Raw genomic sequence first — 26327 nt, 5'->3', positions numbered from 1 at the left:
ACCAGTAAGCACGAGCGGTTGACGGCATGGCGGGAATCGTCGTGACAGACTTGTTTGTTGCGTTCCCGGTTCGGAGTCCGCTTGGCAACAGCCACGATGACATGGGTTTGGATAGCTATAGCTACAGATGGTGCGTCTTGAATAATGGTGGTCTCTGGATGGACGGCTCTGCCAGCTCTACATTTACTTCGTCGGAGATGGTTGGATGGAAGCCTAGAGACTGCTTCAAGAGACTTGCATTCTGTCACATCTCTCCTTTCCCTTTGATTGATCCCTTGTAACAGTCATAGCTACTGATGCTTCCGAAAGAGGGCATATATGTGAGAATCGTGAGGAGGGCCCTGTGAGTAGAGTGCTTTGCCTTGCTGAGGAGATTGGCCTGGTCATTCGACGCTTCGGACCGAGGAGGAGCACATCACCGAACAGTCATCGAGTGAATTGGGTTCGTAGAAGATTCTTCGTTGCATGGGACAGTTGCCTTGATCTTAGCAAAGTATGTTGGCGAGCGTGGATGGGACCTCAACTCACCAAGAGATTCGGAGGCCTGAGTCATCGAGAATGTGGCAGCGACACCTGTCTCATAGTTCATGATGAGCTGTAGCATGGGCTTGGCATGTAGCTACTCGCTGTTGAGCAAGCAGGTGGCCTTGACTCTGCCTGGTAGGCTCGTTGGACCCTCAGACTCGGACTGGCATGGAGGAGCGCGTCTGCATCGACGCCTTTCTGCCTGGATGAATCACGGGAGAGGCCGATTTCTGGAATATTACTTCCTGATTTGCCCTCTGACGATGACGACCCATAGATGGTGACTAGGCAGATTGATCATGGCCTGTCTTCACTTCTTGTTGTCATGATGCAAGCGGATATCGCACACAAATCCCTTGGTCACTACACAAGGGGTAAAGATCCCTGAGAATGGCTCGCCCTAGAAGCATATCCCGCGTGCTCACCCATCAAGCAGATTGGAAACATGGAAGATTACAAAGTTCGTGTCAATTCGTCTCTGCTCTTCCTTGAGCACCATTAACCTTGTTACACACATGACTCGTGGAGTAAATGTCCAGCAAATTTCCGTACTCCATATTCCGATCCGCCACAATGCAGTCTTTGATGATGATTTCGTTCCCCGTGTCCACAAATTCCATGCTCCATGCTTCATACCTACTTCATAATCCATACTTCGTTTGACAAATTCCACGCTTCAAGTTTCATCCTTCACTCACACTGTACAGGAACTCCCGGTCAGGGTCAGACTCCAAGATCCTTAAAGTTGAAGCCGCCAACCGTGTAATAGGGATTCAGCATCATGTCCCAGTCAGGCGTCAGCTCCCTGTTAGAGAACGGTATGTCACTACCTTCCGACATCTCTAGCAAGGCAACCTCTTGCCTCTTTTTGACGAGCAAGTCTCTCATCAGCGTCCTGGCCGTCTCGAGTGCTTCAAAGGCCATGTGCGTATTGAGTATCTGCACGATGCCATCAAGCCTGGAAAGAACCCACGATACCTGGGTGAGGCTGTCACGGTTGTCGATGGCGAGCAGAACGCAGAAGAACTGGAAAGTGGTGCCCAGGACATTCCACCACGGAACGCCTCGCTGTGCCAGATCGTAAGCCGCTTCTACAGCGCTTTGGCCTATCTGGAGGATGTGAGACAGGGTGTCTTTGCTGATGCTGATCTTGAGGAGGCGCAGGCGACGGTAGAGACAGAAGCAAAGGTCTCCTCGAGTGAGGGCAGGAAAGCCCTTGACGTCTCCCAAGTCCAGGAGCTTCTGAATGGCACCCTCGAGTGACTTGCTGACCGTCACGGCGTCGGCGTTAACGTTCTCACTTGGCAGGATTCTGGCCATGCGTATCTGGAGGCCAGTCTCGCTCCTGTCGTTGAAGGGGGTGGGCCTAGAGTCTTCGCCATCAAAATGAATCTTTGTACGGCCGTACTCGTACGCGATAATGGTATTGATGCACCAAGCAAGCCAAAAGGTCCTCTTGCTTCCTTCGTCCTCCGTGGCCCGTGTCTCGCCGCTCTGGGTGACAAGGTCAGACTCAAGGTCACGGTGAAGTCCAACAGCCTCCACCAGGTGCATGACGGTGCAGGATGCAAGCCAGGTGAGATGAGGTCGGGTTGTCGAGCGGAGATAGAGGGTTCGCAAGATCCACGCGTTGACCTGGTCGATGGAGGGAATACGACTGAAAGTCGAGTCTTCAAGAACGTCCTTGACATGCTTGACAATCTGAGGCTCCAAATGATGGCCCTCACGAAAGGCAAAAAGGGAGCCGAGAGACACCACGGCTCCGATCAGGGCGCCAAGAATGAGATCCTGATTCCGTCTGTTGAAGTAGGTATCGCATTGCTGCAGAAACTTGTCCTTGTCGAAAAGATGAAACGGCACATCCACAGTCGCAAAGTAGATGTCCGCGTAGTGCCTGCACTCCTCCCAGGTAACGTAGTCGGTCAAGGGCGCATGGATAGAGCCGGGTTCCTCGGGGCGGATGCCGCAGTTCCAGGCAAACGAATGCAGACGTGGGGGATGAGCCGACTCAAGCTCGACGCCCAGCTGGTTTGGAAAGGCCACGGCTGAGTTCTGGTTCATGTAACGCCTCTTCTTAGGCTCAATGATGCCGCGGATGAGGGGAGATGGGCGGCTGATGTCCTCGGGCGTCTCCGAGACGTTTTGGGAGCCTTCACCAGGCTCGAGGAGTGCTTCATGGGGTCTCTTCTGCTGCTGGCCACTGGTCACGATTTCGCCGTCAAATCCACAGTTGTACTGATAATGAGTGCACATGGAGCAGGGAAAGACGCCGTCGCACTTGCGCTTCCGTCTGCGGCATTCTATGCACGCCTTCTTGGCACGTATGCGACCTTTCTGAGCCTGCGGCTGCGCTTGTTGGGGCTGAACTGCCGGCTGGGGCGCCGCTTGAGCCTCAGGAGCCGGGGTCAGCGTGTCTTGATCTTGGTCCGGGTCAGGATCTTGAAGCTGCTCCATGACGGCGACGTTGATGATGCTGAGAGAAGAACTAGGGAACTAGGGCAGTGTTGAAATTATACTCCATGAGTGAATGTGTTGATAGGCAATGAGGGCGCTGATGAGGAACCTATCAAGTTCAGAGGGTTTGGGGAGTGAGAGAATCCTGACAGGTTTGAGGAACGAAATAAAGGAGAGTGAGGTTCGGGGGCAGCTCAGGACGCTTCCGTCAGCAAGTCACTGCCGCTGGGCTGCTCCTGCCAGTCCTTCCAGGGAAGCTTTTTAGCTCTGACCAGCTCCTGCCACAGCACATCACCCCACTTTTCTCAAGGCTAGCTTTGGGGAAGGAAGACCTCAATCAGGTGCAGCAGTGACGAGGACGAATAGGAATTGATTGCTGTTGCCCGGCGGTGAAAGAAGGGAGGCAAGTTGTTGATACCTTCCTCTGATTTCTTTCCAAGTTACGGTGAAGCAACAGGTGCGTAAACTGTACAAGCAGAACAAGAGTAGACGCTGTATGGGTGGCTTTGGTGGGGGAAGCGACTGGGTAAGTGATGCTGTAGATGGCGCCGTCTGGTGTTTGCTTAGCAGCCGCGTTGAGTGGGAAGATTCGCCTACCTGCTATACATATTGAGCTGTTCAGGTCAAAAGAGAACAGCAGTATGATGCAGTTTGTTATCAATGTTGCAAGGGTTCGTTGGTATTCTATATTAAAGACTGCTCAAAACTGTATACCGAGTTAGGTAATTCAAGGGCTGGGGGAGAAAGGTTCGGCTGGCAATTACTAGGTAGGTGGGTATAGTCGTAAGAAGTACCGCTGAAATCAAACACGGGAAGAATATTTGAATTCGCTGCTTCTTTCTTCTGTCTTCCAAACTCCTCAAGTACAGGCAAAAACGTGGCGCCGGCATTCCCTAGAAAGGCGGAGGGAGGACCCTCTCCCGCCAGTTGCAAGTGCTTCGCCATAGCAACCGCTCTGCCATGGTTGTAAATTAGCATAGTCTCTCCGATAGATATTGTCATCAAAGAAGCGAAGTTCACTTACCGCCGACAGACCAATGACGCGAGAACCACTTGAGGTTCTCTCGCAGCTGCTTAAAGTCTTCGGGCGCGGACCCGTTGGGGCAGATCTCGTCCAGGTCTACTGCCGCACGATAGAGGCAGCCCAGCCCGGAAAAGCACAACCTATGGGCGTGCGAGCCCTTCCTCTTCTTGATGAGGGCGCCTTCGACTCGGCACATCTCGAACGCTATGTTATAGGCGAACTTGATGTCGATGTCGAGCTTCGCATCAGCAGTAGACCTGAATTTCCTGATTCTCTCCTTATAAAGTGACACGACAGCACTGGTTTTCCAGTTAGCATGGATCGCTCCTCGGAAGATGTGGGAGACGCAGAAAACGCACCTCAAAGCCATGGCCATGCCTTCGCACACGGGGTAAATGTCCTTGTTGTCAGTAGTTTCCGCATGCTGACGAACGAGATGGTGGAGGAGTTTTTCCACTGCCGCGCAGGCTGAAGCATCGGGATCGTCATGGCCAGCCGTTATAGCTTCGCCGATGCAGAGCGCTGCGTATACTCTCGCCTGAAACTTGGTCTCCGTGTTCATTACGGCATACTCGACTTGGGTCACGAAGGGAATGACATCTTCCGGCAGAAGCCCTCTGGTCGGAATGAGCAGGGCAACTTCGCCGTTCGGACAAGAGAGGACAATGGCTCTACCACACCTGATTAGAAGAGCACTTGAGAAGCAAACGAGAAGAGAAAGATCAGCTTGTGGCAAGGGGAGACCAACCGATCTAAAAAGACGATAGCAGCCCAGCACAGATTTCGCTTGCAATCATAAGAGGGCTGCCCCGTGGAACAGTTTCGCCAAGCAGACATGTCCAGCTGCCGCATGAGGCCAAAGCACGTTGCCAAGGTCGAACTGGCTTCGACGGCCATCCCATGCCCACACTCATACGTCGTCAACAGCAGACCAGCCTGTAGTTTCGCGAGTAGGTGGGAGGCATTCGCCGTGTCGACGAGAGTGAACAGCCGCCTCGTTGTCCGGTAGAGCGTGCTGTGGGGGCTATGATTCGGATGGCGGCAGTGGTGGTTCACCATGCCCATGCATAGGAGCAGCAATGCCAAGGCGTCGTCTCTAGGTCGCGCATAGCCTTGCAGAGATATGCTCTTCAGCTCGGCCGTAATCCATGCTTCGTTTACAATGGGTATCCATTCGTGGACTTTGGCAAAGTACTCAGCCGCAACCTGCTCGGTGGTAGTTCCGCCATAGGAGAAGATGTCCTTGACGAGTCCCATCAGAGTTCTGGAATTAAACTCAGGGCCCCATGGTATTCCTTCAGTCTGACATGCAGTCCACAAGAGCTGCTTCTCGCCCGCGGAAGTCAGCTCGAGGCCGCACAAGAAGCGACTGACGGCAAGGGGCTCGCTCCACTTGAGCTCCGTCTCTGGCTCTACCGTCTCGATCGGGCTGTTGTCGTCATACTCGCATCTGTTCCATTTACTGTGGCGGCTCGGACAGATCCAGAATCAGCATCCTATCCAGCCTCTCGTATCAACGGCAGTGGCGTGTCTGTCATCCACTAATTCACTTACGAGGAGCATGTCGAGCAACTGGGCAATTTCTTGTCGCATCTCCGCTTGTGGAGACGACAGTGACGACAAGCCTTGGGAGCCTTGTTCTCGAACAACCTCTCTGGTGGCATCGTGGACGAAGCTTTTGCTTACGGAGTAGATACAACAGATTGTGGTGTTGTCGAGGCTGTCTGCATGTAAGTACAGTGAGAGGTAAGTAATAGGTGACAAGGATGGGTTCGGTTAAAGAGAGGGTCTCAGGTCTAAAGGCGTATCGTCCAGAGTCCTCTTTTGTCCCTTGATTGCTAAGCTTAAACCGAGCTAGACCTGACAAGCTGCGGCCGCCCCCCTGTTCTCTGCTGTACGACTATGCCTGATCGAGGAGGGTCGGCCACTGCGGATTGGCTACCGCACACGGCGAGGTGCAGAAGTGGTCGCGCCGCTCCCTTCAATGCGTCAGCCATCGGCCGCCACCCTGCCGGGCTGTTGCATCCGTTGCCGTCAGCTTCTCCACGGCTTCGGTGGATAGAGACAGCTTCGTGCTCTTGTTGGGCACTCTCTGCGACGTTGTGAGATCGGATTGTCGATTGACGCAGCGTTCCAAAGCAGCGGAATCCTTTGAAGCTGGTATCTATCATGATTTCTAATCCGTATTCTGGGACGATGTGTAATAGGTGGCCAGAGGGACACTGAGTCGAGGCCCATTGCTTTGTGGTTTACTATATAATGGGCATCAGGGCACCCAAGGCTTCCTTCTGTTCAGCAGAAGATAACAATACGAACAATCGAAGCTTTTCCATTGTTACATCTTTCAGCCCTCAAAACCTTCCTGCTGCTGTCGAATAAGCTGACGCCCACCATGCCGGAGATTGGAAGCTTTCCCACGTATACCAAGCAGTATCACCATGAGCCGTATGCGGCAATCTCCCCTACCCGTCCCGAGCTCTCTACTCAGGGGAAAAATGTTGTCATCACTGGTGGCGGAGGCGAGATTGGGGCTGCCATGGCTCTGAGCTTCGCCCAGTCTGGTGCTTCGAGCATCGCTCTGCTGGGACGAACAGAAGCCGCCTTGTTGAAAAGCAAGAAGGCTGTCAACGCTGCATACCCTGCCACAGACGTCCACATCATCCGAGCTGACGTCGCTGACGAAGCATCTGTGCGAGCCGCACTGGAGAAGTTTGCGTCCGTAGCTGGGAGGAAGCTCGACATTCTCGTGGCCAACGCCAGTGTTCTCCCTGACCCTGGGACGGTGCTGGCATCCGATGCGTCTCAGTGGTGGTCCGGATTCGAGATCAACGTGCGAGGGCAATTCAACCTCGTCCGGGCTTTTGTGCCTCTGGCCGAGAAGAATGCGACGCTCATCAACGTGACGAGTTCAGTTGCCCAGTTCCCCTTTGTTCCGGGCTCTAGCAGCTACCACGGCTCCAAGCTGGCCGCTGTCAAGATCTTTGACTACCTGCATTTCGAGAACCCGGAGCTGAGGGTGCTGCAGTTTCATCCTGGCGTGGTGCAGAGCAGCATGTCGCAGAAGTCGTTTGATTCGGGGATTCCACGGCCTACAATGGACGATGGTGAGTGCCACGACCCTTGGATAACACTTGAACAGACGGATGTCGAACTGACACTGGTGAATAGCTTTCCTCCCTGGCAACTTTGCAGTTTGGTGTGCCAGCCCCGAGTCGGAGAGTCTTCGAGGCCGGTTTCTGTGGGCGAACTGGGATGTCGAGGAGCTCAAGGAAAAGGCGAGCGAGTTTGAGGGCGGTTCGCAGCTGACCATGGGTCTGGTTGGATGGCCGTAGATTCTCGGGAGAGGAGATTTGAACTGTTAGGCCAGTATGGATATAGACGTGAGCGAGGTTCTGACGGATGTGTATCTTTTCGATAGATTGTTGGTGTCTTGTTCAACCATTTGCCAAATACTATCTAGAGTTGATCATGGATTCAAATTGACGCCCTACTAGTATACACTGAATTGTACGGAGTGGTCACATTACGTACATGTAGTCACTTTGCACCGTGGACCTAACCTTGACTGTTCGGCCACTGAATTCCAGCATCTGCATCCGCTGTAGTAGCTACCAGTGCCCTCTGTGCATGCCCTGTAGACGCCAGACGCACTCAAGGCTTAGGTAACATGGAACCTGAATGAGAAACGCGCACCTCCATCTTCGACAACATAAACCGTAACTCAAAAATCTCCGACCATTCAAATCCCTTCCACCATATCAGGGCACATGCCTCATCGCGCCGCCACCACGCGCCTTTTCGCAATTACTCCATCGAGCTGAACAAGCTTCGTTCCTTGCACTATGATTCGAGATTTAAACCTGCGGGGATGCGGCCGCACCCCCGTCAAGCCCCCCGCCGCTATTGGAGCTTCTCCACAGCGGTGGAGAGCACCTAAAAGGCCCGGCCCCTCATACTGCTTATTTTGAGGAGTTGGACGAGGTTGAAAGACGAATGAGAAGCATTCAGGTCCTTTCTCTGTGGCCGGACATCAACGTTGTCATTATTAATGCTCTCTGCCACGGCCGATTTCAAAGCATGCTCGCGGAGTTGTGTCCGCTGCAGCACATACACTCCAGTTCCAGTCGGTGCGGTGCCGGCAGTTGAAATCGATGCTTACCGGGGAGCTACCAAGGGTCTCAGGATACATATTTATCCAGCCTGCTATCAAAAATAAATCATACTTTCCTCTGCTAACTACCTGCTGGATGGTTATTCCACAACTTCGATAAGCTAGAAATTCCCCCTACCGAGAGAATCTTCTGTGACCGCCAAAATAGGTAGCCATCTCTCGGCTCGACCCTCAGAAAAGAGCTATGGCAGATCAGAATGTCCCGCAGACGCGGAGAGCCCTTCGACGAATCGGCCCTCGAGAAGCCAAGTTTTTCGACGAAGCCATTCCTTCTAGAGGCTCATCCGATGTACTGATCCGGGTGCGCGCTGTTTCTCTCAACTACAAGGATGTGGCTATGCTGGACGACAATTTCCCATGGCCAGTTCCAACCAATATCATCATGGGCGCGGATGTTGCAGGCGAGGTTGCTTGGGTCGGCGAAAAGGTGGCCAAATTCAAGGTAAGTGCCCCTGGAGGACATACTCGGCTAATGACGGCCACTTATACTCTTTGTCATCTAGATTGGGGACAGAGTTGTTGCTATTCACAACTTGGAAAACATCACTGGACGGGAAGTGACAGCCAGAGGTATGATAACTGCCAGCGAGCTTGAGCATGCTTCGAATAATCATTGATACATAAGTGTTACGGGCCAGCCCCGGGTCAGGACGTTGACGGAACCTTGGCTACCTACGTGGTATTCCCGGAGGTCGAACTCGTGAAGTTTCCCGACAACTTGACATGGGCTGAGGTAAGCTTCTCCTCACTCCTCTGAGACCAACCCTGACGGTTCTTGTGAACCCAGGCCAGTATTGTGCCCTGCGCCGGTGTCACTGCTTGGTCAGCCTTGAACATGAGGACGAATAACCTGTGGGGGAAGACGGTGCTTGTCCAAGGTGAGTCGAGCCTGTTGGTCTCACGTACAGACGTAGATTACTGACATGGGAGGCAGGCACTGGAGGCGTGAGCATCATAGCGCTCAGCCTTGCTGCCAAAGCTGGCGCCACTGTCATTGCTACATCTTCGTCCGATGCCAAGCTGGAACGAGCAAGACAGCTCGGCGCTTCCCATGTCATCAACTACAAGCAGAATCCCAACTGGGAGCAGCAAGTGTTGGACCTCACTGGAGGCCTCGGAGTTGACATCGTCATCGAACAGGGAGGAGCGCAAACGCTGCTGCAGAGCGTACAGTCAGTGAAGCGAGAGGGTCAGATTTCGCAAGTCGGATTCCTATCTGGAAACGGCCTGGGGGACATGTTTCTCCTGGTTCAGCTGCTCATTATCAAGAAATGCAGCATTGTGTAAGTCACACTCGGGACCCTTTTTCTCTGCTCGACTTGACATGAAGCTAACATTTCCTACCCCCTTGAAGTGGCATCCAGGTCGGGTCAAAGGGCGATCTGGAAGATTTGGTGAACTTTCTTAAACAGCCGCATTTTAAGCTCGAGGCATGCATCGATCGAGTATTTAGCTTTGACAAGTCATTGGAAGCGTTGGACTATATGCGAAAGGGGGGTGCATTCGGGAAAATAGTTATTGAGTTTTGACGCGGGGGAGGAAATATGCGCACAACTTCGACCAGGCCGAACAACCCTCTGGGAGAGGAGGACAAAACGCAAGCATGCTTAGGTCTGGATTGGTGTTGAAGATGTTCCTTAAAAGCAAAGCAGATTGGTATAGTTTGATGAGCAACAAGACAGGCTTGCTAAAATGCAGTACATACATATGGTGTCTGTGCAATGCAAATGTACAATACTGCCAGTACACATAAAAGACGCAGTGTCATGGATTCACCGTTTTGGCTTTTTCTTTCCCCTCTTTCTTTTGACCAGGCCCGGATCTTAGAAGCCCTCCCCTTAATCCTTCTTGCAAGCAACAAAGTCGTCGCCGCTGGCTCCGGTGTGGGTGATGACAGAGTCGAAGTTGCCCTTGGAGTCGAAAATGACTCGGTCGGGTCCGGGGCTGCCGCCGGTGTAGACGTCGAAGGAGGACAGAATGGGGAATTCGTACCAAGGGGAAGCGGTAGGGAACTTGAAGCCCTCGTAGTCGTTGTACTGGTGAGGGTAGGAGTCTGGGGATTTGTTGTTAGCACGTGCGTCGAGGTCCTCTCCTCCGCAACACCGTCACCACACCATGGCTTGTGCCACAAGGAAGCAAACTCGAACGAACCTTCGTCATCACCAGACTTGTACAGGCTGTATCCCTTGGATAGAGCAGCGTCAATGTCGGACTGCCAGTAGCAGACAGAGCCGCAAGTGTACACGCAAGCAGCGCGCTTGTCGACCAGGGTGCTGTCGATGGCAGCGGCAGAGGCGCTGGCGACGAAGCCGACGACGGCGGCAACAGACTGCGTTGGCGGAGAGTCAGCAAGGTGTGCGTGTGTAAGTGTGAACGGTTGGAGTGCAACGCCTAGAAGCTGCAGATGACGTACCTTGAAGCTGACCATTTTGAAGACGGGGTGAGAGTCTGGTGGGAAAGAGGAAGCTGAAGACGAGAACCGGGCTTGGCTGAAGGACGAGGGACGAAGGACCACGATATGCCGGGGACGTCACAGACATGAACCGATCCTTATATATCCGTCGATCTGGACTGGATCGCCGTTTGGTTTCATCAACGGTATCCTCCAGATCCAGATCCCACAAGCTCCGTCTTCCCCTGTTGGGCAGGTCTAAGCTCTCAATCTCTTCCCGCCCGCTCCTCCACGGCCCCTCATCCTAAAAGACGATCCTCCGCAGCCCATCACCGACGGCTGTCCTCCACAGCTCCTCTCCACATCTGCGTAGGTACTGCATACCATCCAGAGTTACAGTACAAGCGACCTTCGCCTGGATGCAATCACGCTTGGCGACTGGCCCCCGTGGTCTCCACGCCACGTTTTACCAGGCCATCGCTCTCCCTCCACGTGAAGACTTCAGTGGTCGGAACAAACGTCCCCTTGGTGCCAGGGGACCTTCTTGATCGAGCTCGGTGTTCTGATAGGCCTAGGCGGGAAGGCGGTCTGTGGGACGGAATTCCGGCATCGTGAGGGTTCCAGTTTATTTTGCTCCCTTGCTGCCGTGATGGAGAGGGGCTCCGGCTATCTGAAGTGTAGCAAGTACTAGTATTTGAACTGCGCGCGAAAGGCGACCATCGCCTGGAACTTCGTCATTCGGTGTCTGCCGGCAACTGCACGGAGCTCCCCGTCTAATATAATGGTGATGGTGACACAAGTCCCTCGCCTGATTCCAATAATCGCAAAAGGCCCGGTCCAATGGGGGAAACGCTCTGAGTGTCTCGCCAAAAGCCGCGCATCTCAGCTGTTTCACATCGGGAAGGCCATGGGAGCAATCTTTCGCTATCATTGGGTGCCATTTGCGGGTTAACGGCTGTCCGATCGTCCAGTGCTAGCCTGCCGCTACCGGACAATAACCATAACGAGAAGGTAATAAAAGTGGCCGTGGTTCCGTGATGGTGTTTGGGGGTCTGTATTTCGTATGGATGAAGCTGCTGGAGCTGTGTGGGCTTTCACGAGCAGCGCTTTACTTGACTGGGGTAGGATTGCCGCCCAGCAGAAGTCGGAGGTTTATTAGCGATTGGCCTGGAGCCTTATCACCTTATCAATCTGCAAGTCTGGAGCTGACGTAACGATCTCGCTTGACTTCGATATCTTGGGGCTTGAAGGAAGTCTTGGCTGCAGGACGCAGAGGGAAGAAGGTTCTCGATACCATTTACAAATTAATTACTAGTAGTGGGATTCAGAGGAACGGAAAGAGGCCTCACTGACGATAATAGTTGACTTGTGTTCAAGTACTGTTCTTTAGTTCATAGCCGGGCCTGAAATTGACGGCGGCATTAATCCACAAACTGCTTTAGTGGGTCACCCCTGCTCCTCTATGCTATGGCTGTGTTGAGTCCAGTTACAGACCACATGCTGCTGAAAGGATGCATTGAATATTAGGACAAGGGCAGATGATATAACCGAATGTCAACGCAGTTTTTCACGTGCTTTCTTACGCCCAGCCTGGTTTTCGAGATAGGGTAGTCTCTTGAGTTTCAGCTTGGCAACAGCCGTTGATTGATACTTGCACAAGACAAGGCAGGAACTGCTGGTTGAATCCTCGCTTGCTAATCGATACACTATTCATCTACTCTACTGCCTCTCACCATCGCCTGTGATTCATCAATCCTCTTCCTATAGGCAAGATTACAACACTTCCTTTACTCCATGACAACGACATACTTTTCCCTAGTCGCCTTCTTCATCAACTTCCCATATGCATCCAGAGCTTGATCGAGTGGCACCGGCGTCCACTTGCCGTCAGGCTTCAGCTTTCCAGACTCGAACAGGCCCGTGATGGCATTCAGTCGCCGTGCCATTTCCTTTGCCGAAGGGTTCAGCGAGTTGCACCCGAAGAGACTCAAGTCAGCACGGTAAAAGTAACGCATGTCGATGGTGAGGTCTCCGGCGCCCGACTTGGGCGCGGAAATAAAGGCCAGGCGGCCACCTTTGGCCAGCTTCTTCAGTCCATTAACCGTCAGAGTAGGAGATCCGACAGTATCCAAAACGACGTCCACTCCCTTGCCATCCGTCAAAGCATCCAGGGCATGCAGCTCAGGGTCCTTGTCCGTGTTCACTTCGCCAGACTCGTCTCGAGTCGCCCTGATGACTCTCGCGCCGATATTCTGGGCGAGCTGGCTGGCAGCTGATCCAACGGCTCCATTGGCGCCTATGACAAGGACTGTGTCGGACTCTGTGACGGCCGCCCTCTCGATCATTTGCGAAGCTGTCGTGAATGGAACGCCCACAGTGGCCGCCTCAGCAAACGTCAAGTTCTTCGGCTTCAAAGCAACCTCATCCTCTTGTATCAGGGTATATTCTGCCTGGAATCCGTCCTTGGTAAAGGCGTACGCGTGCCCGCTGGTGCCGTAAACCTCTTTTCCCACAAGCTCGCGAGGCCCTTCTTCTACAACGCCCGCATAGTCCCTCCCAACAACGCGAGGATACTGCGTGTACGGGAAAGTGCCCGAAGCGTTGCCAACGTCGCTTGGGTGAATTGCTGAGGCGTGGACTCTGACGAGAACGTGATTCGGTATGAGGGCTGGCTTTGGCAGCTCATTCAAGGCCAGACGAGCGGCCTCGCTGGCGGTCTCACGGAGCACTTGAAGAGCTTTCATTGTGCCTGAAGTATGTGGTGAGCTTGATGGTTGCTTGGCGTCTCTCCTTGGTTGTTCGTTTCGAGGCTTCTATCCGTATCTTGGAGAAAGAGGGTCGAGATCGGTATAAGCTGACTTAGGGCTATCTTCCTAGTTTAGATCTGGTTGCGATTGATGACTTGCGATAGATGGCTTGCGGTAGCTTCCGAGGACACCCGCCCTTTATATGCAAACATCCGTCCTTCGATCCTCCTTACGGCCGATATACCACAGGAACCACCAGTTCACCAGAGGCAAAGGCGATGAAGTCGTTGCCAGGGACTCAAAGCGGCAATCCTTCACGACGGATAATGCGGGTCCTGCGGCCGATGCGGCTAGTGCGGTTCGTGCGGAAGAATTACTCAGGAGACGGATTCCGAGCGGGCCAAGCCAGTAGGGCGGATGGATTCCACTGATTGTTTGGTCAGCTATTTCTCAGCATGCATGACGAAAGGGTCGTGGTATAAACTGCGTGGATCCTGAATTCTGCTTCTCCTGAAAAAAACTGAACAGGCAAAAACTTTGCTTTGCAATGTATGACTTTGCAGCAATTGCTTCAGATTCGCCCAGTTCCGCTGTCGCCCAGCCTCAGTGACGGAAGAAACCGCCGGAATGGCCTCCGATTCGAGACGCGCCGACGGCGATGACGGCGTTTTAGCCTCCTCCGGCTATGCACCAAACGAGCACCCGGACCACCATCAGCCGGGATCGCTAGACGACAAATCCTCCGTAGCATCGCGGCGTGACGAGGAGGCACACAGGGACACCGATCAGGATTCGCAGCTCTCAACCTCGCAGACGGCCACATCCAACCATCTCGCACTCGCACTCACTCCCAGCAGCGTCCCGCCTCCGCAGTCTCTGGCCGTCGAGATCCCCTTCATCTTCACTCTATGCCTGGCTCAGCTGCTGGCCCAGGCCGGACTGGCTCAGTGCATTGCTCCGTTGCACATCATCGGAAACAGCTTCGGCACGCAAGATGCAGGGCAGCTGAGCTGGATGCCTGCGGCCTACAGTCTCACCGTGGGCACCTTTATCCTCATTGCAGGCCGGTTGGGTGACCTCTTTGGCCACAAGACCATCTTCATCATCGGCTTCACTTGGTATGGCCTCTGGAGTGTGGTGGCCGGCGTGAGCGTCTGGTCCAGGTCCATCATCTTCTTCGACGTGTGCAGAGCCTTCCAGGGCATGGGCCCTGCTTTTGCCGTGCCGTCAGCGGTGGCCATCATCGGCCGCACATACCCTCCCGGCAGGAGAAAGGCGATGATATTTAGCTTGTTTGGTGCCACTGCCCCCGGAGGATTCGTTGTCGGTGCCGTCTTTGCGTCGCTCTTTGCCCAGTTCGTCTGGTGGCCTTGGGCATACTTTGTCATGGCCATGGTCTGCGCCCTCGTGGCAACTGCTGGCTTTCTCGTTATCCCAGCAACTCCCGGCGCCGCAACCCTACGCTCGCAGGCACCGCTCTGGAAGATTATCGATGTCCCCGGTGCTGCCGCAGGCGTCACGGGGTTGGTTCTGATCAATTTTGCTTGGAATCAAGCCCCTGTGGTGGGATGGAGCACTCCATACGTCTATGTGCTCCTCATTATCGGCTTCCTCTTCCTAGGTCTTTTTGCTTTCATCGAATCACGAGCGACTTATCCTCTCCTACCGACGAAGCTGTTCAACGGCCATCTGGGCTTCGTGCTTGCTTGCATAGCTGCCGGATGGTCCAGCTTCGGCATTTGGCTGCTCTACCTGTGGCAAATCGTGGAAGAAATCAGGGGATATAGTCCTCTCCAGGGCAGTGCCCAGTTTAGTGCGGCGGCCGTTTCAGGGGCTTGTGCTGCTTTTACGAGTGGCCTCATTCTCGGAAAGCTGCGGCCGAGCTTTGTCATGTTCATGGCGATGACGGCGTTCACTGTCGGGGGGATCCTGGTAGCGACGGTGCCTGCTCATCAAGTATACTGGGCTCAGACTTTTGTTTCCGTCCTCGTTATGCCTTGGGGGATGTGAGTCTTATCTTGGCTCTTTCCTTCGATACACTGCGTCTTCACTTGCTAACCATATGATTATAGGGATATGTCTTTCCCAGCCGCGACCATCATCCTCAGCGAGGCTCTGCCGAAAGAACACCAAGGCCTTGCCGCATCTCTCGTCAACACCGTCATCAACTACTCCATCTCCATAGGCCTCGGCATAGCAGGCACCGTGCAATCACAAATCAGCCCCGGAAAATCCGAGCAAGAGATTCTGAAGGGCTGCAGAAGCGCCTTCTACGTGGGTATTGGCCTCAGCGGCCTCGGCATGGTGGTAGCAACGCTCTTCATCCTCGACGAGCACCGGAGGCATCTCCGGCAACGTCGAAGCGGGGAGAAGCACAATCACGAGAGTACGACTACGAATGTATAAACGTCTTCTTTTGCATATGGGTATTGCGAAAGACATATAGACTGGCAGTTTTACGACTAAACGGGTATCACGGGGTTGCATGGGAAAACTGAGCATGCCATGATTCAAGCAGCATCTCTTGTAAGACACGGTTAGATTTGATAATCATAGATAATACATTAATTTATTATAACATTATACCATTATAATTATGCTTTCAGTTTCATGATTCGTAACAGCATCACGTCTACAGAGTGAAGTACGAAATAAGGCCAAAGATTCCAGCGTAGCCCATGAAATACAGAGCTCCCATCTCGTGGTATCTTCCGATCGCGGCCGATGTCGTCGTTGCAGCCGCTTGAGACTGCGTGCCTGTCGCCGGGACAATTTTTGTTCTTGTCCCTGTCGCCGTAGATGAGGAAGCGGAAGAAGAAGAAGAGTTCGCAGCGTCTTGACGAGAAGAGGAGGAGCTGGAATCGGAGCTGGAATCCGTCGTCGGGGTTGCCTCAGCGCTGCCGAACGTAGCAGAACGAGCAGTATCAGTAGCAGCAGAACCGGAAGTAGTGGTTGCGGAAACGCCGCTGGTGAGCGGAGGGCAGCCAACAGGCTTCGTCGAGGTAAACGGCGAAGGAAACGTCGCGCCAAAGGAGATGACGGACCGCACGGGCGCCTTGAACTCGCCGCAGGACAGCGCAAACATGAGAAAGTCGCCGCCCCAGCCCGCCTGGCACGAGCCGTTGCCGTAGTCGCCGTAGTTTGCGTTGGGGATCCAGTTGGCGACGCCGTCGGTGCAGGCGCAGTCCTGGAAGAAGAGCAGCGAGGGCCGGCTGCCGTCGGGGCAGTACGGCTTCTGGTCGACGCGGAAGCTCCTCGTCAGCTGGCCGAGCGGCGACGCCACCATGCAGACGTCGAGGGGGATGGGCGCCGTCTCGGCCTTGATGAGGTCTTGGCACTTGTCGTCGGAGAAGAAGTCGAGGCTGCCGCCGCGGGAACCGGTCGCGGAGGCGCCGAGACCAAGGCCGAGGACGAGGACGGCGAGGGCCTTGGCGATGGAGGCCATTTCGGGCTGTGGGTGAGAGGAGTTGTGTGAGATAAAGAGTGACAGGAACGGGGGCTGGAGCTGATGCTGATGCTGAGCAAGCTACCGCCCGAGTCCGGATTTTGGAGCGAATGATCTGTAGAAACGAGCGTGGGGGAGAGTTGTTGCTAGGTGAAAGATCAGAAACGCGTGAGATTCATTCAGCCGCGAAGAAATTTCGTGTCGTCTCACGATCCCGCTGGAAGCAGGCCGGCCGGCCTCGTAAAAACGGAGCAAAAGCGACGCTGCAGCCTAGTCATGTTGCGGAAGTCGGTTGATGAATCTGTCTAAACCGTTGTGAGCTCGTCCTCCTGGCTCCCGAACAGGAGAGTCCCCTGTCATGATTCGGTATTCTAGCCATTTGAAGGTTAGCGAGATCCGCAGACTCGGGAGCCAAGATGTGGAGGATCTTCCATCGGATTTGATCTCATGATGCACTGGATTGGCGTGTGCTGCGAAGTCAAAGAGGGCTGAGAGTTGTTCGTTTATTACTGACAGATGTTCTCTGTAAAAACATGGGGTTGATTGCTGGGACAAGCATCTCGGGAGTCTAGACATCTTGGGCTAGAGTCTTGTCATGGGATCTGCTGCGCTGCATCGAGGGGATCACCTCGAGTAATTGACTGTCTGACGTATAAATGAGACTCAGAGTCCAAGTCTTTTCAAAATGTTCTTGTATGATCAAGGACAGAGACTTCAAATTGTCATGGCGGGCACATTTCGAAAAGTCGTCAAGGCTACATTCCTCGTCACCAAGAAGGAGGGACTCAGTGACGAGGAGTTCCGGCAGCATTACACCGATATTCACGCCCCCATGGCTCTCGGGGTCTGCAAGCGACACGGCGTTCTTGATTACTCAATTGTAAGGCTCCGAATATCCCAATCTTCCTGTTCAACGGACAGAGAAATAATGGCTGTTGAGGAGATGGAGCCCCGCGGCTGACTTTCGCTAGCACTTCAACACCGAGGCTGAGAAGGAAGTAGCCCGTGCTGCTCTTGGGGGAAACGCCAACTTTATTGACTGTGATGCCATCACAACGTTCGTCTTCCCAGACATGCAATCTCTCATTGCAGCGTTTGCGGATCCAGAATATGAGGCACGGCTGGGTCCAGACGAGGCAACGTTCTCCGATCGGCTGAAATCGCGGTTCGCCGTGAGCGATGAATTCTCGGTGCTTGTGAACGGACAGGAGCAGACCAAATGAGATGCCGAGCTCCTCGGATATTTTGAAGGCTTTGCTTAGTTTGATGAAGGTCATGTCTTACACCAGCTCGGAGTGAGTGGTGAGTTGGCGAGGAATGAAGACTCCATATCGGGGTTTTCGGAGTAGGAAACCACGAGATAGACCGCTTTTTACCGAACGAACAACCCTTATTAAATGCTGACTGATGTTGATTCTGTCCAAATGATGACCTGATAAGACCTCTGATACAGATGGTTCTGAATAGTGCCTAGGCAGTCTTAGATCTGTATTGTGTCATCCTGTGTATTTGCTTCGCTTTCTCCAAACTCTGTGGAACAGCTGTTAAGCAACATACTATCCGTATTCGGCAAACTCTGAACTAGTTTGAAGGTGGCTAAGGATTGACACAACTGTATATGCTCTATTGTCCAGAGATCCTCTGGGTGGTAAGCACATAGAGCATCACATCGGGCGTCGACCGCGATTTGTCGTAAGCCTTCATTTCAATGATTCCTCGGCTCAAAGTATTAGTATAATCTAGTCAGATCTTATATACTTTTAGTGATAAGAGCTGATGTACGTAATCTTACTTGATTGGTAGCTTTGTTGCTGGTTGTCATCTCGTACAAGAGTGCCGCTTCGGTCATGTCTTACGGCTCGGCTTACTTCTGCCGAGGAACACTAGCAACTCCTGAGCTACGGGTATCTGACGGGAGTTTAAGTTGATTTGCAACTCAAAGAAGCTTCATCCTGCCGCTGTGTAAGACGTTCGCGCGTAAGGAATCAGCACGAGGCTTCAAGCTTTCAGCCTTCAGACTGTCTAATCAGGGTCGGAGTGATCGGCCTTATGGCGTCGGTATCGGTATATAGTGGAGTTTTGGAGATTTGGCTGACCCGGACAGCCGTCGATGAGAGAGTGTGAAATAGTATATAAGTGAGAGCTTCGAACGATGGAAGAGAGGTATTGGATAGTTTGTCTAAATTGTTCCATGACGTGAGATTGAACCTCTTCTTCATTTACTGTGGTAATACCTGATCATCTACGCGGTGCCTGCATCAAAGTCATAATGGCGAATCCAGGCCTAGAAGACCAAGGCACCATCGACCTTGCAGAGTACATCTTGAGAAGATTGATCCAGCTCGGCGTTGGAACTGTTCACGGCGTTCCTGGAGATTACAACCTCACCATCCTCGACTACATCAAGCCTCTGGGCCTTACCTGGGCCGGCAATGCAAACGAGCTCAACGCAGGATACGCTTCCGATGGTTATGGAAGAATCAAGGGGATCGCAGCCATGATAACCTCCTTTGGCGTGGGAGAGCTCTCTGCTATCAATGCCATCGGAGGTGCCTTCGCTGAGAAGTCTCCCGTCGTGCACCTTGTTGGAACTGCCCCCCAGTCAGCTCAGAAGACCAAGGCCTGTGTGCATCACACCCTGGGCAATGGTGACTACAGAGCCTTTCCAGAGATGAACAAGTACGTGACTGTGGCTCAAGCAAACCTTACCGACGCCGAGTCAGCCCCGGGTCTGGTCGACGCAGCCCTCAAGGCTTGCATCTTGCACAGTCAGCCGGTATACATCCAGCTCCCAACCAACCTGGTCAAGGCTCAGGTGCGGGCTCCCACGACGCCCATTGATCTTTCACATCCCGGATACGACGAAGGATACGAAAACAAGGTGCTGGATGCCCTTGTTGAGAAACTTCAGAGCGCCAAAAAGCCAGTGATTCTCATGGACGGTTTGACCGCCCGCTTCCACATCAACGAGGTGATCAACGAGTTCGTACGGAAGACTGGCTTCCCTACACTATCCACACCATTCGGAAAAGGCATCGTCAACGAAAATCTGCCCAACTATCAGGGCAGCTATGATGGCGCCGTTGGAGACGAATCCACCAAGCAGCAAATTGACGACGCAGACCTCATACTGAACTTCGGGCCGTTGTACTCGGATGTAAATGCAATCGGCTTCAGCGCTGTGCCCAGGGCGGATGTCACAGTCGTCTTTGAGACTCACGCTGTCAAGTTTGGCCCGGAGCCGGCCGACCCCAAAGGCCGTGCCATCCAGATCAAGTCCTTCATGACGAAGCTGCTCAAGCGCCTCGAGACCACGCAGCTACCCAAGATCCAGCCATTCACCAGGGGCGCTTCTGTCTCGCCGAATCTGCTGAAAGCCCTCAAACCGGCTGCGGATGGCGATCCCCTCAAGCAGGACGAATTCTGGTTGCGCATGTCCAAGTATCTCAAGCCCGGAGACCTTCTCCTCACAGAGGCAGGGACGAGCTTTGCGGGCGCGAATACGTTCATTCTCCCGGAAAACACCATCCTTCTGAACTCTTGCCTATGGCTTTCCATCGGCTATACGCTTCCCGCCCTGCAGGGAAGCGCTCTGGCTCAACGAGAACTGCGCAAGGAGGGCCACAAGGAAGGCACTCGCTCATCGGGTCGAGCCATCCTCTTTATAGGTGATGGGAGCCTTCAAATGTCCGTCCAGGGAATCAGCGACATCATCCGGAACAGGATTGATGCTACCATTGTCGTCATAAACAATGACGGCTACACGGTCGAGCGAGTCCTTCACGGCTTTGAGGAGAGCTACAACGAAATTCAGCCCTGGAGGAACACTCTGGCCCCAGCCTTCTTCGGCGCGCCGGAGAATGATCCTAATTACCCCGTGATCACGGCTCAGGTGAGGAACTGGGGAGAGTTGTGGAGTGTGTGGGAACGCAAGGACGTCCAGGCCGGTAAAGGTCTGGCTATGATCGAGATCTTCATGAACTGGGCGGATGCTCCAAAGTTGCTCGTGGAGGTTGCTGCCTATGTAGCCAATAGAAACAAGGCGATGGAGGCATAGATGTATAAGACGAGATGATGTCGGATGAGGCTGAGGGGTCTTCTCGGTCGGCTGCTTTCATTGAAACAAAAAGAGTTCAGTTACTAGCTAGTATATGAGTACCACACATGAGGATGGAAGATGTCATTTCGTGAACTATTGATGACCCTGTACAGCCTCAATTATTGATAAATGTGTATAACCCCAGAGAAGGAGACGTAAGCAATCAATTTACCAAGGTGGGATGCTCGGCCAAACTAGCCCAAAAGTCCATCTCGAGCTCCCAAGACTGCGAATTGATGTACGGATCCCAATTATCAGCAGGGTCAGTACTGAGCAGCTGTTGTGAATCGTTGGCCCCCGAGGGCACCTTCAACGCTGTGAGCGAGTCAAGTAAGCTCTGAATCGTCCTCGTTGCCTGTGAGAAGAGCGCAAAGTTCGGCTCGCCGGGCTGGATCCATGATCCGATAGTGATTTCTGCGACGAGGACGCTTAAGGCTTGAATCATCTTGGATCGAGAGAACTGACGCGAGTCGGGGGCTGTCGAGTTGAGGAGGGCCAGGGAGATGATCCCCGCGGCTGGTAGTCCATACTGAGCCACCTGTTGCGCACATTGCTCTGGTTAGAAAACGGAGAAAATGTGGCAGTGTGATGGGGCAGATATGTTTTTTCTTTACCTTCCAAATGAGACACGTCCCCGAATTTGCCATTCGATCCCGCAAGATAATGGTCTCCACCACAATGGAGAGCATTTCGCACGCAGTCCTCAACAATGCTTCATCAGGTTCGGCCACTTTGCGCTGGGACAGGAAACCAAGGAGAAAGTGCGTATGGAGGTATTCAAGACGAGCTCCGGCTAGGAAATCTCGTGCAAAAGGCCCAAGCGGGCAATCTTTAAGGCTTGTGGTGAGGCGGTAATGAGGGGGCAAATCCTGCCATTGTTGGTCAATCTTCAGACGAAGCTCACTGCAGCACCCACAGATCAGTACAAGTACGGGGGCCTTGGAAGGAGTCTTTGGCAGCAACCAACTTGATGATGCCAGTCTCGCTGGAAACATGGCGCTTGCGAAAAAGCTGGAGTATCTCTTCCTTAATGACCGCAAAAAGCGCAGAGACAAACGTGTCGGAAGTGTAGTTCAAGACTTGTTCACTATGACACTCTTCAACGTCTGCGCTTGTGATCGTGGGAGAGTCCAGGGGGCTGTTGTTCGGCTTCTCTATGCCGCCGTCGTCTTTCCAGAGGCTCGTAAACTTGGTTGGCAGCTGGAAATAGCAAAACTCCTTCATGATGCGTGGGGGACGTCCAAGAAATACGGCGAGGCTCTTGTCGGCTGCGTAGATGCGGGCAAAGCAAGACCTCCGCAGCTCGGCTACGAACAGCGGGATGTCGTAAGAGTCTTGATCAATCTTCTCATGATATCCAAGAGCAAACAGCGAGCTGGCAACATCGCCCATGCGCCGCCATGAGTGGTAGCCTGAATATTGCAATTGTCAGTGGCGGGCGGCCCGAACGATACGCCTGATAGCCATTCAAGATCATTACGTCTACAACTTACTCTGGTCACCGTCAACCTGCGAGTGGACGATGAGATTCTCATACTGCAGAACGAGCTGCAGATCGTTGAGACAGTCCAGGGCAAGGCATGTCTCCAAGCAGCAGTCTCCAATGTAGGTCAAAGCTTTGATTAGCCCGCGACGTCCTTCGTCGCTGTTGTAGAGTGGAGCAAAGGAAGAGGTGTCTAGGGCAGCGCGGCTTGCAGCTGCGAGGAAGATGCCTAGACTCTCCCACCGCAAGTTCCTCCCCGACATCTGCGACAGATAATCGGATGGAGTCGAGTGTCTGTCAACCACAAGCGGTCTGTGAGTATTTTCCAGTAAAACCCTCGCTCTCTGGGCAATCCCAACGCCAACATCGTGAACATTAGCCCCAATAGGAGTTGAGAGCTCTCTCCAGTCAACTGCAGCTTCGGCACACGTCTCAACGAAGGGCTCCGCCAGCGCCAGGTTCACCCCCTTCTTGAGCCAGAACCGTATCAGAGACGCCAGCCTCGAGACCTGCAGCTGATCCAGCAGACTCAGGGCATGGTTGGCTCTGTCAAAGGTTGCCTGGTCGATAAACGTATCTGCTGGAGGGCTGGGGATCGGCTGCTGCATGGACTCGTCGTGCTGGACAGCGGTGACCCCTGAAGGGGCCCGCGAAGACACTTGGTTAAAGATGTTGGCATGACTCACATCGCCAAGATAGCCAGGATTGGGGTATCGACGGAGACGAGACGAAGAAGCGCCGAGGACCTCTGCAATTGGTGAAGTATCCAAGGGGGGAGTGGTCAGAGCGTCTACACGGATCGATTGTCTCGCACTAGAGCCGCAAAGCAGAGCATTCAAGCAGGTCCTGGTCAGCGGCTGAAGATTGGCAAGCCCAGTTTTCGAAGGTCACTCATCACTGCTCACTGCTCACCTCTGCTCTCTCATACGGTCACTGGGACTCTTTCTCCGGAATGGCCGAGCTCGATAGATGCAGAGGTCGATCTGGTCGCGGCTGCGACACCGGGCACAAGTGGGCCGTTCGTGGCCGCAAGCCAGCTTGGCTCGCCGACAAGGTTCACACGCAGCGTGGCGGATGCTCATCTTCCAGAGAGCTGGCAATGAGGTCTGGTGCTTGGAAGAGGAGTCGTCTCGTGAGATGGAGAGAATCATATGGGAGAAGGTGAGCTTACTCCGGTCCGTGTAGTACAAGTAGGAGGAACATGCGGCTCGGAGCATTTCACTCCGACGAGCCGGAGCCCCGATTTCTCCGGCCAGCCCCACCATACGCCGTCTTGAACTTGAGAGACTCTCTCTCTTTCTGGCTGGAGCTTCAACTTCAACTTATCACACAAATTTCGTCGTTTATCATCACACGACTGGCTCATTGAACGCTTAATTTGAACGACAGACTCAGCTGTTGGCCGGATTTCAAATTCATCTTCAATCACTCAAGCAGTCTCTGTTTTCTTCTGCAGCATCAGTGGAGTATCGACACTTTCACTAGCCAACATCTGTGCTTTGTTCCAACTGCCAACTCTCAACCGTTGGCTGCTCCACAGCGTTGCACTAAAACACGCGGGCGAAAGCGGCAAAGGCGCATTGTCATGGAGAGAATAGCCCATTGTCCTATTCATAGGTCTTGTTGGTGACTTGCGACTATTTGCCGGCACAGTGGCTGCTCGCTGTTGGGCTATTTGTCAATTCGCCTCCTCGATTGAAGCTGGGTATTGGAGCAGCAGCCAGCACGATGGTGGCCGTATGGACGTTACAGCTCCGCTGCCCTGTCTACGTTGTTCCACATGGGCCACTTGGGCAAGTTATAAAGCGACGAATCCTCCGGGATATTCAGACGGTGTGTAACAGCGGTATCCATCATCATCATCCTTCAGAAGACCAGGCAGAACCTCAAAGCAGAACCTGACAAGATGGGCAGTCTCTCCAGAGAAGTCGACGAATGGATTCAGGAGCCCAACCTCCATCCCAAGAGGAGGCCACTCACCGCTGCTCAACGAGGAGTAGCGGCAGCGAGCAGCAGCGATCAATTCAAAACCAAGAGCATCAAGTATAAGCCAAAGGCCCGACGATGGCATCGTGAGTTTCCAGAGGCATAGTGCTCCTATATATGTCCTCATCAGGCTGACCCCGTTCTCTTTTGTTTCTACAGCATACATGAGCACCGAATCCGCCAGTCGAACTGGATCGTCCCTCAAGGCCTCTGTGAAGCATCTCTCAAATCCAAACGTCATCTCCCTGGGAGGTGGTATCCCTTTGAGTGACTTTATCCCGTTCGACGAAGTCATTCTGAGACCTCCTTCTCTCGATAACCTCCGGCAAGGAAAGAAGTCTCCCTCCACATCACGGACAACTCTGCACGCTACTAAGCACGACATTGCCGATGGAACAAGCGTTTACGATCTTTCCGTAGCTTTGAATTATGGCCAAGGCTACGGCTCGGCCCAGTTCATGCGATGGATCACGGAGCACACGGAAATGGTCCACGACCCGCCTTACGCTGACTGGCAATGCTCCATGACGATTGGCAACACATCAGCCCTGGACATGTGCCTGAGGATGCTGACGGAACCCGGGGACTGTGTCCTGGCTGACAAGTACACATTTTCCACCGCCATTGAGACTGCTGTGCCCATAGGAATCAAGTTCATTGGGGTAGACATGGATCGTGAGGGTATGCTTCCCGATAGTCTTGACGAGATACTCGACAACTGGGATCCTGCGGCGCACAAGGGCGCCAGGAAGCCATCAGTTTTATACGCGATTCCGACTGGCCAGAATCCCACCGGCACCACCCAAAGCCTTCGACGCCGCAGGGCGATCTACCGAGTAGCCCAAAAGCACGACCTGATTATCCTAGAGGACGACCCCTACTACTTCCTGCAGATGGACACCTACACCTCCCTGGACCAGGATGGTCTAGTCGCTTCAGAAATTCAGTCGCCTACTGAATTCCTCAAGAGACTCATTCCTTCATACCTTCGGATGGATATCGACGGACGAGTCATTCGCATGGACTCATTCAGCAAAGTCATCAGTCCTGGAGCCCGCTTGGGCTGGATCACGGCACCGGAGCAGCTTATCGAGCGATACAAGCACCATACCGACGTTTCCACCCAGAGCCCTGCAGGCCTGAGCCAGCTGGCCATCTTCAAGCTCGTTGATGAGCACTGGGGCCATGAGGGCTACGTTAAGTGGCTGATGCACCTGCGCAGTGAGTATACTATGAGAAGGGACTTTCTTGTTTCAGCATGCGAGCGGTATCTGCCGAAGCAAGTTGTTAGCTGGGAGCCAACCGAGGCTGGCATGTTTGTAAGTGTGATTCTACGCTCTCCCAATGGCCGAGCCCCTTTTACTGACAAAGCATTCCACAGCAATGGATCAAAGTCGACTGGAAGCAACACCCCGATGCGAATAATAAGACGGCTGACGTCCTCGAGGAAGAAATATGGCTGGAAAGCATCTCTACGGGAGCCTTGGTGGGCCGCGGCTGCTGGTTCCGCGCGTCATCGGATGTGCCCCGTGACGAAGTCTTCTATCGAACCACTTTTGCGGCAGCCCCGTTGCCCAAGATTGAAGAAGCCGTAAGGCGGTTTGGCGAAACCATACGGAAGATGTTTGAGCTCGAGGAGAAGAGCGTACCAACAACAGACGGTCCAGTACAGGAGAGCCCCCTAAAGTGAGTGAACTTGTTCACGAAGCATACTTAGATTTGGACGTTTATAGCTTGATGCTGAATGTTCCTTTGTACATTCTTGTAGTCTGAGCGAAATTGAGCCTGTTTTGATACCATTAGATGTCGGTTATTGCCTGGGTAGTGTACAATTCCCTAAGAGTGTAAAATATTTGAGGGGTTTCCTCCTGTCACTTTGATTTTCTATTTCACTGCATATCATTGGACAATTATCAGAGGTACGAGGCGGACGACGAGCGTTTCAAGTTCGCCAGTCATTCAGATCGCCTCATCCATCACCAACATGGTTGACAATTGCGG

At 53.3% G+C, this 26327-nt stretch overlaps 12 protein-coding genes across 12 annotated transcripts; 6 read left to right on the top strand and 6 right to left on the bottom strand.

Moving 5' to 3' along the window:
* Positions 1-1248: 1248 nt before the first annotated feature.
* On the bottom strand, positions 1249-2979 carry BBK36DRAFT_1133923 (N-terminal binuclear Zn cluster-containing protein; the record flags this gene model as incomplete). Its single annotated transcript, XM_024892132.1, has 1 exon — positions 1249-2979. The coding sequence occupies one exon, from the start codon at positions 2977-2979 to the stop codon at positions 1249-1251; it is 1731 nt and encodes a 576-aa protein (XP_024753628.1).
* An 893-nt stretch (positions 2980-3872) lies between these two features.
* BBK36DRAFT_1164856 (hypothetical protein) lies at positions 3873-5667 on the bottom strand (the record flags this gene model as incomplete). Its single annotated transcript, XM_024894706.1, has 5 exons — positions 3873-3934; positions 4004-4302; positions 4363-4674; positions 4869-5465; positions 5558-5667. The coding sequence occupies 5 exons, from the start codon at positions 5665-5667 to the stop codon at positions 3873-3875; spliced, it is 1380 nt and encodes a 459-aa protein (XP_024753627.1).
* Positions 5668-6395: 728 nt separating this feature from the next.
* BBK36DRAFT_1136979 (NAD(P)-binding protein) lies at positions 6396-7335 on the top strand (the record flags this gene model as incomplete). The annotated part of the gene is made up of 2 exons (XM_024893125.1): positions 6396-7107; positions 7172-7335. The coding sequence occupies 2 exons, from the start codon at positions 6396-6398 to the stop codon at positions 7333-7335; spliced, it is 876 nt and encodes a 291-aa protein (XP_024753626.1).
* Positions 7336-8358: 1023 nt separating this feature from the next.
* BBK36DRAFT_1164854 (NAD(P)-binding protein) lies at positions 8359-9703 on the top strand (the record flags this gene model as incomplete). The annotated part of the gene is made up of 6 exons (XM_024894705.1): positions 8359-8616; positions 8678-8744; positions 8813-8907; positions 8962-9052; positions 9109-9457; positions 9529-9703. The coding sequence occupies 6 exons, from the start codon at positions 8359-8361 to the stop codon at positions 9701-9703; spliced, it is 1035 nt and encodes a 344-aa protein (XP_024753625.1).
* A 309-nt stretch (positions 9704-10012) lies between these two features.
* Positions 10013-10602, bottom strand: BBK36DRAFT_1164853 (ribonuclease-domain-containing protein; the record flags this gene model as incomplete). Its single annotated transcript, XM_024894704.1, has 3 exons — positions 10013-10227; positions 10326-10503; positions 10588-10602. The coding sequence occupies 3 exons, from the start codon at positions 10600-10602 to the stop codon at positions 10013-10015; spliced, it is 408 nt and encodes a 135-aa protein (XP_024753624.1).
* A 1693-nt stretch (positions 10603-12295) lies between these two features.
* On the bottom strand, positions 12296-13310 carry BBK36DRAFT_1155119 (GroES-like protein; the record flags this gene model as incomplete). The annotated part of the gene is made up of 2 exons (XM_024893794.1): positions 12296-12305; positions 12376-13310. 2 exons carry the CDS (start codon positions 13308-13310, stop codon positions 12296-12298), a joined length of 945 nt encoding a protein of 314 aa, XP_024753623.1.
* Positions 13311-13940: 630 nt separating this feature from the next.
* BBK36DRAFT_1107143 (MFS general substrate transporter) lies at positions 13941-15719 on the top strand (the record flags this gene model as incomplete). Its single annotated transcript, XM_024889224.1, has 2 exons — positions 13941-15319; positions 15386-15719. 2 exons carry the CDS (start codon positions 13941-13943, stop codon positions 15717-15719), a joined length of 1713 nt encoding a protein of 570 aa, XP_024753622.1.
* A 226-nt stretch (positions 15720-15945) lies between these two features.
* Positions 15946-16758, bottom strand: BBK36DRAFT_1136974 (hypothetical protein; the record flags this gene model as incomplete). Its single annotated transcript, XM_024893124.1, has 1 exon — positions 15946-16758. One exon carries the CDS (start codon positions 16756-16758, stop codon positions 15946-15948), a length of 813 nt encoding a protein of 270 aa, XP_024753621.1.
* A 724-nt stretch (positions 16759-17482) lies between these two features.
* On the top strand, positions 17483-17981 carry BBK36DRAFT_1173813 (hypothetical protein; the record flags this gene model as incomplete). The annotated part of the gene is made up of 2 exons (XM_024895885.1): positions 17483-17638; positions 17745-17981. 2 exons carry the CDS (start codon positions 17483-17485, stop codon positions 17979-17981), a joined length of 393 nt encoding a protein of 130 aa, XP_024753620.1.
* Positions 17982-19027: 1046 nt separating this feature from the next.
* BBK36DRAFT_1109276 (pyruvate decarboxylase) lies at positions 19028-20815 on the top strand (the record flags this gene model as incomplete). Its single annotated transcript, XM_024889453.1, has 1 exon — positions 19028-20815. The coding sequence occupies one exon, from the start codon at positions 19028-19030 to the stop codon at positions 20813-20815; it is 1788 nt and encodes a 595-aa protein (XP_024753619.1).
* A 205-nt stretch (positions 20816-21020) lies between these two features.
* BBK36DRAFT_1164847 (hypothetical protein) lies at positions 21021-23422 on the bottom strand (the record flags this gene model as incomplete). Its single annotated transcript, XM_024894703.1, has 5 exons — positions 21021-21395; positions 21472-21694; positions 21825-22269; positions 22351-23147; positions 23253-23422. The coding sequence occupies 5 exons, from the start codon at positions 23420-23422 to the stop codon at positions 21021-21023; spliced, it is 2010 nt and encodes a 669-aa protein (XP_024753618.1).
* Positions 23423-24246: 824 nt separating this feature from the next.
* BBK36DRAFT_1155113 (PLP-dependent transferase) lies at positions 24247-26016 on the top strand (the record flags this gene model as incomplete). Its single annotated transcript, XM_024893793.1, has 3 exons — positions 24247-24412; positions 24486-25645; positions 25708-26016. 3 exons carry the CDS (start codon positions 24247-24249, stop codon positions 26014-26016), a joined length of 1635 nt encoding a protein of 544 aa, XP_024753617.1.
* Positions 26017-26327: the final 311 nt, after the last annotated feature.

The sequence above is a fragment of the Trichoderma citrinoviride genome (assembly GCF_003025115.1).
Source record: "Trichoderma citrinoviride strain TUCIM 6016 unplaced genomic scaffold BBK36scaffold_1, whole genome shotgun sequence".
Classification (NCBI taxonomy): Eukaryota; Fungi; Ascomycota; class Sordariomycetes; order Hypocreales; family Hypocreaceae; genus Trichoderma; species Trichoderma citrinoviride.
The sequence above is the reverse complement of the archived record's forward strand: the minus strand, read 5'-3'. Positions and strand labels throughout refer to the sequence as shown.